General features: G+C 46.3%; 1 protein-coding gene across 4 annotated transcripts in view; it reads right to left on the reverse strand.

The window, feature by feature from the left end:
• LOC149440796 (class I histocompatibility antigen, F10 alpha chain-like) overlaps window positions 1-16194 on the reverse strand; it is an 88176-nt gene extending 71982 nt beyond the window's left edge. For 3 of the 4 annotated variants that reach the window (XM_089658127.1, XM_089658125.1, XM_089658128.1), the window contains exon 1: window positions 16068-16194. In XM_089658127.1, coding sequence (XP_089514253.1) covers window positions 16068-16122 — 55 coding nt within the window. In that variant the 5' untranslated portion in view covers window positions 16123-16194. Of the gene's footprint in view, window positions 1-8147; window positions 8284-16067 lie in introns of those variants that run through there. The other variant, XM_089658126.1, reaches the window with a different exon arrangement.
• Window positions 16195-17914: the final 1720 nt, after the last annotated feature.

Below are 17914 nucleotides of genomic sequence, written 5' to 3' on the forward strand. Positions count from 1 at the left end.
AGATGATCAATGGTCTTGTATGTCTTCCATTTTCTAATTATTGCTCCCACAGTTGATTTGTTCACACCAAGCTGCTTGCCTATTGCAGATTCAGTCTTCCCAGCCTGGTGCAGGTCTACAATTTTGTTTCTGGTGTCCTTCGACAGCTCTTTGGTCTTCACCATAGTGGAGTTTGGAGTGTGACTGTTTGAGGTTGTGGACAGGTGTCTTTTATACTGATAACAAGTTCAAACAGGTGCCATTGATACAGGTAATGAGTGCAGGACAGAGGAGCCTCTTAAAGAAGAAGGTACAGGTCTGTGAGAGCCAGAAATCTTGCTTGTTTGTAGGTGACCAAATACTTATATTCCACCATAATTTGCAAATAAATTCTTTCCAAATCAGCCAATGTGATTGTCTGGATTTTTTTTTTCTCATTTTGTCTCTCATAGTTGAGGTCTACTTATGATGCCAATTACAGGCCTCTCTCATCTTTTTAAGTGGGAGAACTTGTACAATTGGTGGCTGACTAAATACTTTTTTGCCCCACTGTATGAGTGTGTTTGTGGAGGTGGGTTGTAAGTAGAGGCGTTGCGTAGATTGGAATGCATGTAATTGTCATGTGCCATATTGCTGGCGGTTGGTTTGTTGGCAAAAAATCTTTTTAGGGACAATTGCCTAGCAAATTTATGTATATCTACATAAACTTGAAATTTATTTAATTTGTTGGCAGGGGCATATTAACCTCCCTGGCAGTATTCCCGAGTGTAGCTCAGAGTAAAATGTCAGTACCAAAAGCGGTAACCCCGAGCTACACTCGGGCTTACCATGCTGCGCTGCATAGGGAGTCCCTGCAGAGCTTACCTTGTCCTTCGCTCCCGTGATGTGTCCCCTGCAGTGTCCCCGGCCATCTCCTCCGCCCGGTGCTGGCATCCGGCTCCTGTGTTCCTGTCCCTGTGACATCGGGACGTACGGGCGCCGGCGGCGGGAAATTTGAAAATTTTAAAAAATGTCATTTTTTTTTTTCCAAACAAATTTTACATAGTAAAACATTGCTGTTTTAACCCATTTCACATACATTTTGTCCCGAGTGCTTTGTCCTGCGCCCTGCCTGCATTTTGTCTGTTCTTTCTGCCTGGAAACTGAGAAAAGTCCATGGCGTCCAAAAAGTGTCCCTTTAGGTCAAAAGCGGCTATTCTGACATTTTGCAAACAAATTCAAGCAGAAACTGTCCAAAAACTCACAAGTTCAATGGATGCAAGACTTGTGAAGCTATCAAATAAGGGGTCCTATGTTACAATGTAACGTGACCTGTTAATATGTTGTTAAAAGTTTGATTGAAATAGCTTTTGATTTCAGTAAATATGCTGCAAACACAACAAATGACAATTTTCAGTTCTTTACAACCTATAAAGTGTTTTGAAACTTACTGTGCGGAATAATTTGGAAAAGTGCATTGGAAGTTTTTTATGTTTAAAAAAAAATACTGCTATCATTAGGAGGTTTGTTCAATACAATTTGAATTGTACTCTTAATAGTTGATAACATTAGAATTATGCTGACTGTTATTTACATCAATTATTTAGGCAAATGAGAAAAATATAATTTGTATAATAATTTGGAACACGATGTAAAGGGAGTACATCTCTGCGAAAGTGGGAGCGGGTACCTGTCAAATTCAGGTACCCGCTCCCCCTCCCTCCACAAAAGGTCCGCAGTCTCTTGGTCTTCCCCTGCACTGTGTCCGCGGTGTCTGGTCATCCCCTGCACTGTGTCCGCGGTCTCTGGTCATCCCCTGCACTGTGTCCGCGGTCTCTGGTCATCCCCTGCACTGTGTCCGCGGTCTCTGGTCATCCCCTGCACTGTGTCCGCGGTCTCTGGTCATCCCCTGCACTGTGTACGCGGTCTCTGGTCATCTCCTGCACTGTGTCCGCGGTCTCTGGTCATCCCCTGCACTGTGTCCGCGGTCTCTGGTCATCCCCTGCCCTGTGTCCGCGGTCTCTGGTCATCCCCTGCACTGTGTCCGCGGTCTCTGGTCATCCCCTGCACTGTGTTCGCGGTCTCTGGTCATCCCCTGCACTGTGTCCGCGGTCTCTGGTCATCCCCTGCACTGTGTCCGCGGTGTCTGGTCATCCCCTGCACTGTGTACGAGGTCTCTGGTCATCCCCTGCACTGTGTCCGCGGTCTCTGGTCATCCCCTGCACTGTGTCTGCGGTGTCTGGTCATTTTCTGTAATGTCTGCAGTACATTGGTTCAGAATCTTTTTATTCTTGTTTTTCACCTCTAAAACCTAGGTGCGTCTTATGGAGCAAATAAATACGGTAGTCGCTGCTGGGTGTTTTATTTTTTGCGCTGTAAACAAAAAAGAGCAATAACATTTAAAAAAAAGTTTTTATTTGTTTCAATTATAAAATTTTGCAAACAGGTAATTTTTCTCCTTCACTGATGTGCGTTGATGAGGCTGCACTGATAGGCAGCACTGATGAGCTGGCACTGATATTCAACGATGGGCACTAATAGGTGGTACTGATCGGCAGCACTGCTGGGCATTGATGGGTGGCACTGACTGGCGGCACTGCTGGGCAGCACTGATGGGCACAGGTGTATGACTCTGAGGAAATCATGTGGTTAACGTGACGGAACGCGTAGGTACGCGGTGACGTAGGTCCGGCGTGGATGCCATCTTGGCACACCTGAAACCAATGCAGAAGTACACCTATAGCATGTAGTTTGAAAACTTATGTCTATCTGTCAACAAGTGAGTGGGCAATTGGTGATTTCTTTGCTATATTGATGTAAAAAACAGTATTACACTATGGAGGATCTTTCTTTTCTGTCCTTATTATGATCCTTATGAGAGAGTGAGCTATATTGTGGTACCTATATCTGGAGTGTACCTGTGATGTTTAAGTGCCACCATTGATGGGGATTTCCTATGGATACCATCCACTGAGGAGTTACTGCCCGTGAAGGATCCTGGTGTGATCCTAGAGGCGTGCTGGCCCAGTGGGTCGCGGTAAGGAGGTGAGGGGGCATTCAAGGATTTTATCATTGACTTGAATGCACATTCACCACATCACCTGTATGATTTTGATTCATTGGATCACTTTTTGCTGATTTGCACTATTTTGGACTTTTTATATTTATTTATTGTCATTATATATTTACATTTGATGTACATTTCACTATACAGTATTTTTATTCAGATTGGAGCGTTGAAATTTATTTGTTTTGATAAAGTGGGTTTTTTTTATATTTATATGCTTATTTGGGGTGTTTAAGCACGTATCACTTTATTTAGGTGGATTATCCCCTTTTGATTCGGGAATTCACTGTTTGTTGCACTAGGTCTATTTTGTTGATTTGTTGACCCAATTAGGGATTTGGGGTTTTTTTTGTTTGTGTCATTTGGATATTTTTCACTACATTGGATCCAATTGGGACTAATTTGTTATTTCACGTTTCTGTGTCACGTGTACGTGTGTCACAATAGATCCCTAGAGGATCAGATCACTTTGGATACGTCACTATCTTTCAATATCTTATTATATTTTATATGTATGTTTATTCATATGGGTTATATAGATTAGAGCTACACCAATTTATTTATTTATGCATTAACACCTACAGGTTTAGGACTGGGTGTTTAGCAGCTTATATTAGGTATTTATCACTACTACTATTTAGAAGCACAGGTGGGTGGCACTGCTGGGCACTGATCATCAGTGCCCTGATGATCGGTGCCGATCCCTCCTCTGACAATTGCTGGTTATAGGCAGTACTTTCCTCACACTGTGACAGCGTGAGGAAAGTGCAGCCGATAACCAGCAACTGCATTTTCTGGTGATCTGCCGTGTCGTTGGACACGGCTAATCACGTGGTAAAAGGCCGCTGTGATTGGCCTTTTACCACATCACGCGATCAGCTGTGTCACGGAGATCATCGGGGCGCACAGGAGGGCGAGTTCTGGGAGAATGTCATATGACGCCCTTCCAGAACTGGACGGCCGCAGTGAAGCCGTCATTCGGCTATCTACGGTCAGCAAGGGGTTAATAAGTCCTCATGCACACTTGATGTTTTGATAACGCTGGTAACATTAGCTGTATAAAGTCACGTTAAAAACGTGAGTTTTTCAGCTGTTTTTAGTATTTTTGCATTAGCGTTTAGCTGCATTTTTTCCGCAATTAGCGGCGTTTTCCCACGTTTGGGTTTTTTTCTACTAAAGAAATTTATTTTTTGCTCAAAAAAAGTCCAAAAACACCAGTTTGCGGCGGTTTATCACGTTTTACCGCATTTTTCAGTGTTAGAGCATTTTTAAAGCTGAAAAACTCCTCTAGAAATCCACTAGTTTTGGTTTTTTTTCCAGCCAAAAAACGTTGATTACAGCCTGTGTGTGCATGGATACATAGGATAACATGCTGGGGAGTTTATTGACAAGGCAAACAAATGCTCACTCACATGAGGAAGTCACGAGATACGTGATGTACATGATGCAACACGTCAGCGATACACAGAGATGTGGTGGTGTTACTTCCGGCACGGGCGCCATCTTGGTATACCCATAGCAGTACACCCAGCGTTTACCATGTGGTTCTGTGAGATTGTTTTAAACCTCTAACTTGTGAGTGAGCATTTGTTGGCTTTGTGCAACTTTAATAAATGTAACAGTATTCCACTATGGGAGGATTCTTCTTCTGTTCTTCACCATATATATTATACCTCCTAGATCAGGGGTGGGCAAACTTTTTGACTTGAGGGCCGCAATGGGTTCATATATTGGACCCGGGGGCCGGACTAGCTGCTGGCCGGCCCAGCCACTACCATGCCATCCATAGTAAGCATAGTAATTCATCCCTCATATAGTAATTCATCCCCCATATAGTAATTCATCCCCCATATAGTAATTCATCCCCCATATAGTAATTCATCCCCCATAGTAATTAATCCCCCATATAGTAATTCATCCCCCATATAGTAATTCATCCCCCATATAGTAATTCATCCCCCCTATAGTAATTCATCCCCCTTATAGTAATTCATTCCCCATATTGTGTCAATTCACTTACCTTTGCTCCGCGCGTTCCTCTCGCCGTGTTCCCGCGCCGCTCCGGTCTTCAGGGCAGACTGTGAGAGGAGAGGAGTTCGTCACGCTGCCCCGCCTACATCCTGACAGCCAATGTTTGCCACGCTCCGCGGGCCGTAGTTTGCCCATTGCTGTCCTAGATTGTAAACTCGAAAGAGCAGGGCCCTCGATCCCCTCATGTTTTGCATTGTATTGGTCTTGTTCTGTCACATGTTCTGTCCCCCTCTGTAATGTACAGCGCTGAGCGAACTATTGGCGCTTTATAAATACTGTATAATAATAATAATATATATGAGTTGGCTGAGCTTACTATCCTGCATGAAAGAGACCCTGATACCAGGATTGATCATATCTATATTTCCGTAAGGGGGTTACCACCATCACTGCTAACCCGGATCCGTACCTGCTGATTGGTCGCATAGCTGTGTTTAATATTTTGAAGGCATATTGGCCCTTTGAGGTCGCTACATGAAGGTGATGGGGCAATCCAGCCGGTGACGGATCTTATTTCCCTACACCTGCATCACTTTTGGCTGGAATTTCCACTATATCCATTTGTTTGTGGATTTCACAAGTGGACATTTATTTTATATTGTCATTATTGGTGGCACATTTTTTGGCATTTTCTGCTTAGTATTGTGTTCTTTATACATGTAGCACAGTGCGTCACTTTTCAATTATTTTTGTGTTGTCGCAGTTTGATGTCCATATATACGAGCACATTTACTCCCAATTTAGGGACTTTAGCACTATATTTATTTCTTTGTGGTCACCATCACGTCTCTGAGACACTGATATGTGGAAGGACATTTGTTTGGTCCTATTGTTTGTCTTTAGTCAGGTTTCATCCTGACTTTCTTACCGTTTATTTGTACAGGTAACATTTATGCCGGGTGTCAGTCCATTTTCACTGCACAGTTTCAGGCATTATTTATGCCAAGTGTCCATCACTTTATTTATTTCAGGTACTTATATAGCGCCGTCAATTTACGTAGTGCTTTACACATATATATTGTACATTCACATCAGTCCCTAACCCTCAAGGGGCGTACAATCTAAGGTCCCTAACTTACATTCATACATACACATACTAGGGCCAATTTAGACAGGAGCTGACTAACCTACCAGCATGTCTTTGGAGTGTGGGAGGAAACCGGAGTACCCAGAGGAAACCCACGCAGGCACAGGGAGAACATGCAAACTCCAGGCAGGTGGTGCCGTGGCTGGGATTGAGGTCACTTTTGCCCTTGTTTAAGGGATGCATGTGTGATTTTGCACCATTTCTTTTTAGTCTTTGATATGTATTTATATATTTATCTGTTTTTTTCTTTACGTTTGTAATTTTGCACATTATTGCATGATAGTATTCACATTTATTATCCCAGACAGTGGAGTCTGTAGGAGCAATATATATATATTTAATAATTTATAGCATATAGGCCTCTTTTGTGGGAGCGCAGCACCATTGTTTCCTTTTAACTGCAAGCGCTGATGTGAACTATGACATTGGCAACCATATCACCTACTTTCTGTGCGTTTTGGATGCAGAAAAAACAGCAACTGAGCTCGAGTTCACACTGATGCGGTGCGGGATTTGCTCCGGTTTCTGAGATTCCCGCACTGCATCTTGATCGCACCCCGTTCATGTGAACCCCTGCGGGTGTGAATGTTAAGTTAACAACACCTGAAATTGGTTTGCAAAACGCGGTGCGATGTGCAGAATCGGATCACATGGGTGTGAATATCCTGCAATCTGATTCTAGTGGGGACAAAAAAAAAGGGTCCTGCACTATTTTGGTGCGGATGCGGTGCGATCTGAGCCATAAAAAATGTACGGCTCAAACTGCACCACAGAGACCGCATGTGGCTTGCACAGGAATGCGGTGTGGTTCCCGTGTGGATCCCATGCGATGTGTTGCACCGCAGCAGTGTGAACCCGGCAGAAACGCATGTAGTGTGAACCCGGCAGAACCGCATGTAGTGTGAACCCGGCAGAAACGCATGTAGTGTGAACCCGGCAGAAACGCATGTAGTGTGAACCCGGCAGAAACGCATGTAGTGTGAACCCGGCAGAAACGCATGTAGTGTGAACCCAGCAGAAACGCATGTAGTGTGAACCCGGCAGAAACGCATGTAGTGTGAACCCAGCAGAGACGCATGTAGTGTGAACTGGCCCTAAATCATTTTACCTCTTTATTAGCAATAAAAACTGACAGGGGTTCTAACCCTTCCCCACTGTATCCATCCCCCTGGATATCACGTCCTGAGATAAATGCCACACGCCTTGTTTTAGTATTGTTCTTTTTTTGTGAATTGCAAAAGAATGTTAGAAAAACGTTACGAGGTATTTTATATCAAATTGTAACGCAGAAAATACAGTTTTGTGAGGATTCCGGCTGAGCGGTAGAATGCTGAGCGAGCGTGTGATATGTCTAGAGGAAAACTGCAGCATTTCCTGGTAGAGCATACAGCTGGTCATAGAGGGGGGGCTGTACACCCCTGTACATTTATATCTGTGTGTGACATCACCACTCTCCTTATACAGGGGATATCCGTACAGGTGTGACATCACCGCTCTCCATATACAGGAGATATCTGTACAGGTGTGACATCACCGCTCTCCATATACAGGAGATATCTGTACAGGTGTGACATCACCGCTCCCCATATACAGGAGATATCCGTACAGGTGTGACATCACCGCTCCCCATATACAGGAGATATCCGTACAGGTGTGACATCACCACTCCCCATATACAGGAGATATCCGTACAGGTGTGACATCATCAATCTCCATATACAGGAGATATCTGTACAGGTGTGACATCACTACTCTCCATATACAGGAGATATCCGTACAGGTGTGACATCACCACTCTCCATATACAGGGGATATCTGTACAGGTGTGACATCACTACTCTCCATATACAGGGGATATCCGTACAGGTGTGACATCACCACTCTCCATATACAGGAGATATCCGTACAGCTGTGACATCACTAATATATAACATCGTCTCTCCTATTATCAGGAAATATATGACATCATATTTATAAATAACAGCCCCTCCCCCCCAGACTGACCTCCATACACCCCGGACACCCCAATAATAATCAGGATGAGGGGGATCATCTTCTTCCTCCTCACAGAGACCCCAAAACTCAGCTCCGTCCACCGCTCACAGCCCGGGGAGAGTCACACGGTGAGTCAGGACTCTTGTACAGGAGGGCGGAACTGTGTGCTGATTGCATGATTTTGGCTCTCTGTCCAATAGGAAAATGAACTCAGAGCTGATCATCAGTTGCCGGGTAGAGGAAGTGTGCTCAGGATGGCTCAATGCAATGTATAGAAGAGGAAAGTGAAAGAGAAATGTGATGTACACAAATGTCCAATCTCCTCCCACCAGAGGACCGCCGCCCCGTCCACTGACGCAGCCCTGCCCACTAGTGGACAGAGCACCGCCCACTAACGCCGCCCCGCCCACTGACACTGCAACATCAATCTGATGGGCACTGATGGGAATTGATAGGTGGCACTGACAGGCATCACTGAGGAGGCATTGAAAACCAGCACAGATGGGCACTGAAAGAGGACCACTGCACCATCACTCTGATGAGGTTGCACTGATAGGGTGCTCTATTTGCCAACATTGCCAAAAATGTTTTAGGGACCCTTTTTTTCCCTGTATGTATGAAAGGCGGTGTGGGCGGAGTATCATTTTAATTGAGGGTGGGGCATTCAGTTGTGGGTGTGGCTCAACATCAGTTGTGATAAATGCGGCGTGCGATGATGGATGATGACATCAGCAAGCACTGACTGGGACACATTGGGTTTACAAGGACATTGTGTAATTTCTGGCAGTCAGGACAATGCCACATGAATACAGAGACGCCATCTTTGTCGGCACACAGCACTTTGTTCTAACATTGTAGATAGAAGTAGAAGTGTCTCCATTTTCATTGGCCGGGTCCTGACTGGGAGACATTGGACAGTGTAGATTAATCCCGATATCTCACAGTCAGTGCTGCCAGAAATCCGGAGAGATGTGCCCATTGCAGACTTCATTCCCTTCTATAATAGCCCAGCAAGTGTGGAAATCCCCGGCCCCAGCACAGCGCTCACCTCCATTGCTGACACTTCACTAGTAGAATGAAGGGGGGCTGAGGCTGGCTGTACCCCCTCCCACCAACTGCCACTGCCTCGGGGGTGCTGGGGATGTCGGAGTCCTCACTGTCATCTCCTAGACCGAGCTGCTGGGGAGGAGGTAGGGGGAGGGAGGGGTCTCCAACACCGTTCTGTGTCTCCTCCTGCAGGCAGCTTAGGCCATCCAGTGACAGGTCCCGGCCTCGTCTACATTGCTCGGGCGGAGTGATACAAAAGTGGGTGGGAGTTTATTATTAAAGTGGAGCTCCACCCAAAAGGGCCTTTGTCCCCCGCTCCCCATTAAGGATCGGCACCTTTGGGGAGTGGGAGGGAGAGTAGCAGGTACCCGAATTTGACAGGTACCCACTCCCACTGCGATCACCTAGGCAAGCAGAAATTATTCCCCCCCCTTATTATCTTGTGGGACACGTGACAGGTCCCAGAAGACAACGGGGCCATTCACAAAGCGCAGCGTTTCGTGCGCATGCACAGCGGGCACCCGGCTGTGAATCCGCAAGCTGTCAGCCGGCTGCCCACACTGAAGATGCCGGAACCAGGGAAGACGAAGAGTGAAACCAGCCGTGGTGAGAACACCGCCGGACCGAGGAACAGGGAAGTGGCTGTATTTTAGGCGGCACTGATGAGGCGCCACTGATGGGCACTGACATGCATCACTGATGGACACTAACAGGCATCACTGAGGAGGCACTGAAAGCCAGCACAGATGTGCACTGATGGACACTGAAATCCAGCATAGATGGGCACTGATGGACACTGAAATCCAGCACAGATGGGCACTGAAATCCAGCACAGATGGGTACTATCGTCCGCACTGATGGGGCTACACTGATGATCAGTGTGGATGTCCCCCTAATAAATGTCACTTACCGGCTCTCCTCACTCGCTGTCAGAGGAGAGGACTACCGATAATTGGCATTTCCTGTTTACATGTTGAAGTAAACAATAAGGGGGTGGTTTCTTGGAATCCCTCTATTTATTATACAATTATGTACTATTTGTCAGTTCCTATAATTAGTATATACAGTTGCAAGAAAAAGTATGTGAACCCCTTGGGATTACGTGGAGTTTTGCATGAATTGGGCATAAAATGTGCTCTGAACGTCATCTAAGTCACAACAATAGAAGAACACAGTCTGCTGAACATAATACTACACAAACATTAGATGTTGCCATGGTTTAATTGCACATAACATGTAAACATTCACAGTGCAGGGAGGAAAAAGTATGTGAACCTTTGGACTTAACTGGTTGACCCTCCTTTGGCAGCAATAACCTCAACCAAACGTTTCCTGTAGTTGCAGATCAGACCTGCACAACGATCTGGAGTCATTTTGGACCACTCCTCTTCACAAAACTGTTTCAGTGTAGCAATATTCTTGGGATGTCTGGTGTGAATCGCTGTCTTAAAGGTCATGCCACAGCATTTCAATCGGGTTGAGGTCAGGACTCTGACTGGGCCACTCCAGAAGGCGTATTCTGTGCTGTTGCAGCCATTGTTTTGTTGAATGACTTGTATGCTTTGGGTCATTGTCCTGTTGCATCACCCATCCTCTGCGGAGCTTCAGTTGGCGGACAGATGGTCGTACGTTTTCCTGCAAAATGTCTTGATAAACTCTGGAATTCATTTTGCCATCAATGACAACAATCCGTCCAGGCCCTGAGGCAGCAAAGCAGCCCCAAACCATGATGCTCCCTCCGCCATGTTTTACAGTGGGGATGAGGTTTTGAGGTTGGTGTGCTGTGCCTTTTTTTCTCCACACGTAGTGTTCTGTGTTCTTCCCAAACAACTCAATCTTGGTTTCATCTGTCCACAGTATATTTTGCCAGTAGTGCTGTGGAACATCCAGGTGCTCAAACGTGCTGCAATATTCTTTTTGGACAGCAATGGCTTCCTCCGTGGTGTCCTCCCATGTACTCCATTCTTGTTTAATGTTTTCCTTATTGTGGATGTGTCAACAAAAATGTTAGCATGTGCCGGAGATTTCTGTAGGTCTTTAGCTGACACTCTGGGATTCTTCTTTACCTCATGCAGCATTCTGCGCTGTGCTCTTGCAGTCATTTTTACAGTATGACCGCGCCTAGGGAGAGTAGCAACAGTGCTAAACTTTCTCCATTTGTAGACAGTCTGTCTTACCGTGGACACATGAACATCAAGGCTTTTGGAGATACTTTTGTAACCCTTTCCAGCTTCATGCAAGTCAACAATTCTTGATCGTAGGTCTTCTGAGAGCTCTTTTCTGCGAGGCATGGTTCACATCAGACAGTGCTTTTTGAAACCAGTAAACCCAAAACAGGTGTGTGTTTTTTAAGGGCAGGACAGCTGTCAGCAACACATCCAATATCATCACACTGATTGGAGTCAAGGTTGGCTCACTCCTGGCTCCAATTAGCTCTGGGAGAAGTCATTAAGCTAGGGCCTCACATACTTTTTCCTCCCTGCACTGTGAATGTTTACATGTTATGTGCAATTAAACCATGGCAACATCTAATGTTTGTGTAGTATTATGTTCAGCAGACTGTGTTCTTCTATTGTTGTGACTTAGATGATGTTGAGAGCACATTTTATGCCCAATTCATGCAAAACGCCAGTAATCCTAAGGGGTTCACATACTTTTTCTTGCAACTGTACATGCATTGAAATTCGTCCGGTCAAGGGGTGGACTGACAACTCATGGGGCCCCCGGGCAATAGGGGATCATAGGGCCCCTGTGTCCTTGTCCAAATTCAAAAAAGCCTATGAAAAAGGTACCAGGGGCATCTCATGGGGCCCCCTACTGACCCGGGCCCTGGGGCAGTGCCCGAGTTTCCAAATGGTCAGTCCGCCCCTGGTCCGGTCCCTGCTGAACTGGCCAAATTTCTATCCATGTATAGCCAGCTTTACTCTATCCAACATTAAAATAATTTCCTTTAATTCTACTTTAGAGCTGAACTACAAGAAACCTATAAAGCCCGCACGGCGAGGGTTAACTGTTAATGCATGCCTAGGAGGCCAGGTACAGCAGTACACACAGTGCCTGATCAGCTCCTGCAGGCTCTTGTATGCTGCTAGACTGCTCTCCACACCCTCTTGTCCCCCACAGGCCAGTAGTCTAAGTAGGTCAGATTCCACCCACCCATTGGCCTTGTGTTTGACACATGTGCCCTAGACTACTAGGATTTAACCCTTACAGTGCAAGTGCAGTTTGACTGCAAGGGAGAACGTCTAGTTTCCCTGAGTTGGGTTTAAAATGTTATAGTTGTCACCAATGGAGGTGAAAGCTTCTAGCATGGTCACCTGTTCTGGTGACATTTGTTAACCTGATGCTGTTGAGTGTATGGACATATGCAGCCCCATTGAAGTGGGTCCTCTTCTACAGGGCTGCATATTTGCACACCTGTCCTTGTGCTGGGAGTGTGCTGCAGAGTGTGCCCCCAGCATAGAGACCAGTGCCAGGAACAAGGGCAGTACAGTAGATAAATGGTTAGCACTTCCACCTGGCAGTATGAGGGTCCTTGTTTTGAATCCCAACCATGGCACCACCTGCCTGGAGATTGCATGTTCTCCCTGTGCCTGCGTGGGTTTCCTCCGGGTACTGCAGTTTCCTCCCACACTCCAAAGACATGCTGGTAGGTGAATTGTCTCCTGTCTATATTGTCCCTAGTATGTGTATGTATGAATGTGAGTTAGGGACCTTAGATTGTACACCCCTTGAGGGTTAGGGACTGATGTGAATGTACAATATATATGTAAAGTGCTGCGTAAATGGACAGCACTATATACTGTAAATGCCTGAAACAAATAAAATCTAGAGCCCAGGTGAACATCCCCCCAAGATGTATGAGCATTATGTGCCAGCAAAAATCCCCCCCCCACAAACAAACACCAAACAAATAAATTGAACACATACTGCATACTTACCCCCTAAGCATAAATTCCCCCTCCTCCCAGTACAAATCCACTCCCCTGCTGAAATCCCCCCCCCAGCTCAAATCTTCTCTATCTCCATATGCCCCCAGCACAAATCTCCCCTCCCCATAAAAAAATCCCTTGTGTGCTTGCAGCTGCTTCTAGAAAAGAGAGGAGGGAAGCTGGCAGCACTGTGGGGGCACACACGGGGACCTGGGCAGTAGGGGGAAACATATGGTGCATGGGGAGGTTTATGGGTGCAGAAGGGGGATAATTACTGGAACCAATCCCCTGTATGGTTCTCTTTGCAGCAGCTGAAGGCCAGATTTCAGCTGCTGCAGAGAAAGCAATACAGGAGATCTGTTCCTGTAATCCCCCCCCCCATTGTGGCGATCATCCTCCCTGCCCACATCTGATTCCCCCAGCTGCCTGGGCCCCCCTGCTGGCCTAGACCCTGTACAGGAGGACTGGTTATCCACAGCCCTGGTTATTGTAATGGGGAGAAAAAAAATGCGGCTACATAAAACATTTTTCTTTTACTATTTTGAGGGGGGGAGGGGACGTTTTCCTTTCATAATAAAATTAGGAGATATCATTACCATTTACCACCAAAATGAAGACCCAATTTGTCCCACAAAACGAGGTATAATCCCGCCTGGATAGACAAAGTAGCTGTGATCGGGGCGGACTGACCATTCAAGCACTTGGGCACTGCCTGAGGGCCTGAGCTCAGTAGGGGGCCCCATGAGATGCCCCTGGTACCTTTCATTGGCTTTTTCATAGGCTTTTTTGGGTGTGGGTGAGGACACAGGGGCCCCATTGCCCGGGGGCCCCATGAGTTGTCAGTCCGCCCCTGGCTGTGATGATATGAAACGGTGTTACTTTCATATGTCGAAGTCGCAAAACTGAGTTCAGGAACTAAGATTTACCGTTGTCACGAGGGAGGTAACTGTCATCTTCCCGTCACCTGGAGGGTGCTCCTTGTAACCCAAATGAAGGCCAAGTCTCCCCAGCAGGGACAGTGACTATCAGTCCTTTCAAACAGGCGTTCTGGTTTTTTTCAGTCACTTTTTTCAAAGAAAAAACGGATCAGTTTACATCTGTTTTTTTCATCAGTTTACATCTGTTTAGATCCGTTTACCTCCATTTTTCATTCATTTACATCAGTTTGTCCATTTACATCCATTTTTCGCCTGTTTCGGTTTTTTTTGCTTTAGAAAAATAGGGTTTTCTTCTGTTTAAAAGACTGAACGTTAACGGATGTAAATGGATGAGCAACCGTTTACATCCGCAAGTCCATAGAAATACATGGGAGTCCGTTTTTCATTCATAAACGGACAGATGAAAAAAACACATATGGAACGCCCGTGTGAAAGGGGTCTATAGTAAAAGCCTGCTGAGGTTTTCAATTCTTCCCCGCTGTATCTAAGCTAGACAATGTTTCAGCCGAAGTTCCACTTTCACAACAACATTTATCCAACACCGACTACGTCTCAGTTCACACCTATACAGATTGTGTTTGAGCCATTTCTGCATTGCTTTTTGCGTTGCGTTTTTTAAGTGTTTTGCTTTTTTTTCTTGTTGCTAGGCAGATTTAAAATGCAAAACGCATAAAAAACGTGGCAAAAGCACAGCAAAAACGCAATACATGCTTTTCTGCAGCGTTCCCATTGAAGTCTATAGAACCAAAAACGCAACTTTTTGTGTTCAAAAAACTCCCTGACCCTTTCGAAAAAACGGACCGGGTGAAAAGGCGGAGATGTAGACGTGTCCCATAGGAAATCATGTTCAATTGACTGTACTGCATTACTGGAAAACGCTTCGGTGTGACCTGAGGGTAAGACAGACTGTAGACCAGATCGCACATATTTCCACACACTTGCGTTTTGCGTGCGATTTCTATTGTCGTCTATGTATGTGAAATCGCAACAAACTGCACAAAAAGTCCCACAAGAACGGCTTTGGAAATGGCGCTGCAGCAAATGGCGTATGTTCAGACACATTCATTAGATCCGATTTCAGGTGCGATTTGTAAGACATCTGATACAGGTATCTATGTAAATCGCACCAAATGTAGTGCATGTAGTACTGTAGAGATCGCTGCGGCCAAGTCAGAACCGCGCCGATATGATCGCTCTGATAGCGGACAATAGGGGGCGACTTGGCATACGATTTACAAGTCGCATGACACACAAATTTCATGCCAAATCGCACCGAAGTGACCCGGGGGCTAAAGGAAGATCTAAAGCTGAATGTTTGTTATTGTGGATAAAGTAGGGGAGGGAACAACCTCTGTATTCTGCCATCTGGGTCTCATTAGGGGGATTTTCCTTCACTTCCTGTCCTATAGACTCAACAGGAAGTGAGAAGAAATCCCCTCCTAGTTGTCACAGAAACAAATGTCCCCATTCTTCCTGTTGTGGTGACAACACATCATGTTGGTTGTGTCCTCACTATTCATCCTGTGATTTGGTGATCAGCACACATGGGGGGGGGGGGGGGGGGCGAGTCTCCCTAACAGGGTCACAGACAGCAATACAATCCATCCAGGGGATCTGACCCCTCACCACTCCATCCATATCTGAAATACAAGTCCCCCCCCCAGTTATATGTCCATGTGACAGAGGAGAATGAACACAGCGCCCCCTCCAGGATCACATCTAGAACAGGAAATAGGTGTGAGCAGTGAGAAGGTGAAATGTATTGTCAGCGGATACACTGATGTCTGGTGAGCCCTGACCTCTCCGCCCATCCCCCGCTCCGTACACACGATCCAGGAGCAGCCTTCAGAGCCTGGAGAGCCGTATTGTCATCTTCACACAGACAGGACATGGCTGTCACTTCCACAATACTTCTACCTTTATCACTACACATTGATTTCTACCATTCTATACAACACTTGGAGGAAATCCCCCCCACTGACAACATGGCATCTATATTGTCCTCTACTTACCACACTGCACCCCTGACACCCCCACAATCAGGATGAGGGGGGTCACCATCTTCATCCTCCCTGCTGTCCTCTATAGAGACCCCAAAACACCTCACCGTCCACTTCCCCCAGCTCAGGGACAGTCTGTGTACAGGAGGGCGGAGCTCTGTGCTGATTGGAGGATGCTTCCTCTCTACCCAATAGGAAAATCAGGAGAGGGAGGGTCAGCAGTTACCGGGCAGAGTGACAGTGAGAAGGTTGTTTTCTGAAAAGTCAGAAACGAAACTTTGAAACATCCGACAAGCGGAGTTCTAGAATCCAAACACTGAGAATGTGCGAATCTCCCCCAATACCGGGCATGGGAGGGATCCACGGGAAACCCCGGAGACCAATCACAGGAGGGATCTCTACTTATTGATCTACAGAGATCCCTCCTCACCATTCCACAGCAGGGACAGAACCTCTGATTAATGTCATTGTATTTCAGGTACTTATATAGCGCCATCAATTTTTCGAAGCACTTTACATATATATTGTACATTCACATCAGTCCCTAACCCTCAAGGGGAGTACAATCTAAGGTCCCTAACTCACACTCATACATAAACATAGGAGGGAAAACATAGGAGCCAATTCACCTCCCAGCATGTCTATGGAGTGTGGGAGGAAACTGGAGGAAACCCGCACAGGGAGCACATTCCAGGCAGGTGGTGTTGTGGTTGGAATTTGAACCAACGACCCGATGCCAGGCGGAAGTGCTAACCATTTAGCTGCTGTGCTGTAAAGGCTCAAGGTGTTTTCCCTTCATGCATTCTATGTTGGGGACACGGGTCTCTTCCTACAACCCTGGACCTGTAGTTTGGGGGTCTGCTGACCGGGAGTTTATCAGAATCTGGAAGGCCCTCTAACAGTTACCCCAGGATCACACCGAGGCGTTTCTGCAGCATCTTGTGTTTTGCAGTAACACAGTACAGTCCATTGAACATGACTTCCTATGGGACCCGTCATCATCTCCCCGTTTTCACCCGATGCGTTTTTTGGAAAAGATCAGGGAGTTTTTTTAACGCAAAAAGTTGTGCTTTTGGTTCTATAGAATTCAATGGAAACGCTGCAGGAAAGCATGTAGTGCACTTTTGCGGCATTTTTGCAGCGTTTTAAATCAAAGTCACAGTACACAGAGCGCTCCCGCACATACACGTGTACACAATACACAGAGCGCTCCACACATACACATGTACACAATACACAGAGCGCTCCCGCAGATACACGTGTACACAATACACAGAGCGCTCCCGCACATACACATGTACACAATACACAGAGCGCTCCCGCAGATACACGTGTACACAATACACAGAGCGCTCCCGCACATAAACATGTACACAATACACAGAGCTCTCCCACACATACACATGTACACAATACACAGAGCGCTCCCACACATACACACAGAGCTCTCCCACACATACACATGTACACAATATACAGACAGTTGGCTTCTCTTCTTCTCCATATAATATATACACTATATTGCCAAAAGTATTCTCCCCGCCCTCCAGATCATGTGATTCAGGTGTTCCAATCCCCTCCATGGACACAGGTGTATACAATCATCACCTAGACATACAGACGGCTTCTACAGACATTGGTGAAGGAACGGGTCGCTCTCAGGAGCTCAGTGAAGGAACGGGGCGCTCTCAGGAGCTCAGTGAAGGAACGGGGCGCTCTCAGGAGCTCAGTGAAGGAACGGGGCGCTCTCAGGAGCTCAGTGAAGTAACGGGGCGCTCTCAGGAGCTCAGTGAAGGAACGGGGCGCTCTCAGGAGCTCAGTGAAGGAACGGATCGCTCTCAGGAGCTCAGTGAAGGAAC

Source organism: Staurois parvus, unplaced genomic scaffold, assembly GCF_062004578.1.
Source record: "Staurois parvus isolate SC_StPar_1 unplaced genomic scaffold, SC_StPar_1.0 ptg001052l, whole genome shotgun sequence".
In the NCBI taxonomy this organism is placed as follows: domain Eukaryota; kingdom Metazoa; phylum Chordata; class Amphibia; order Anura; family Ranidae; genus Staurois; species Staurois parvus.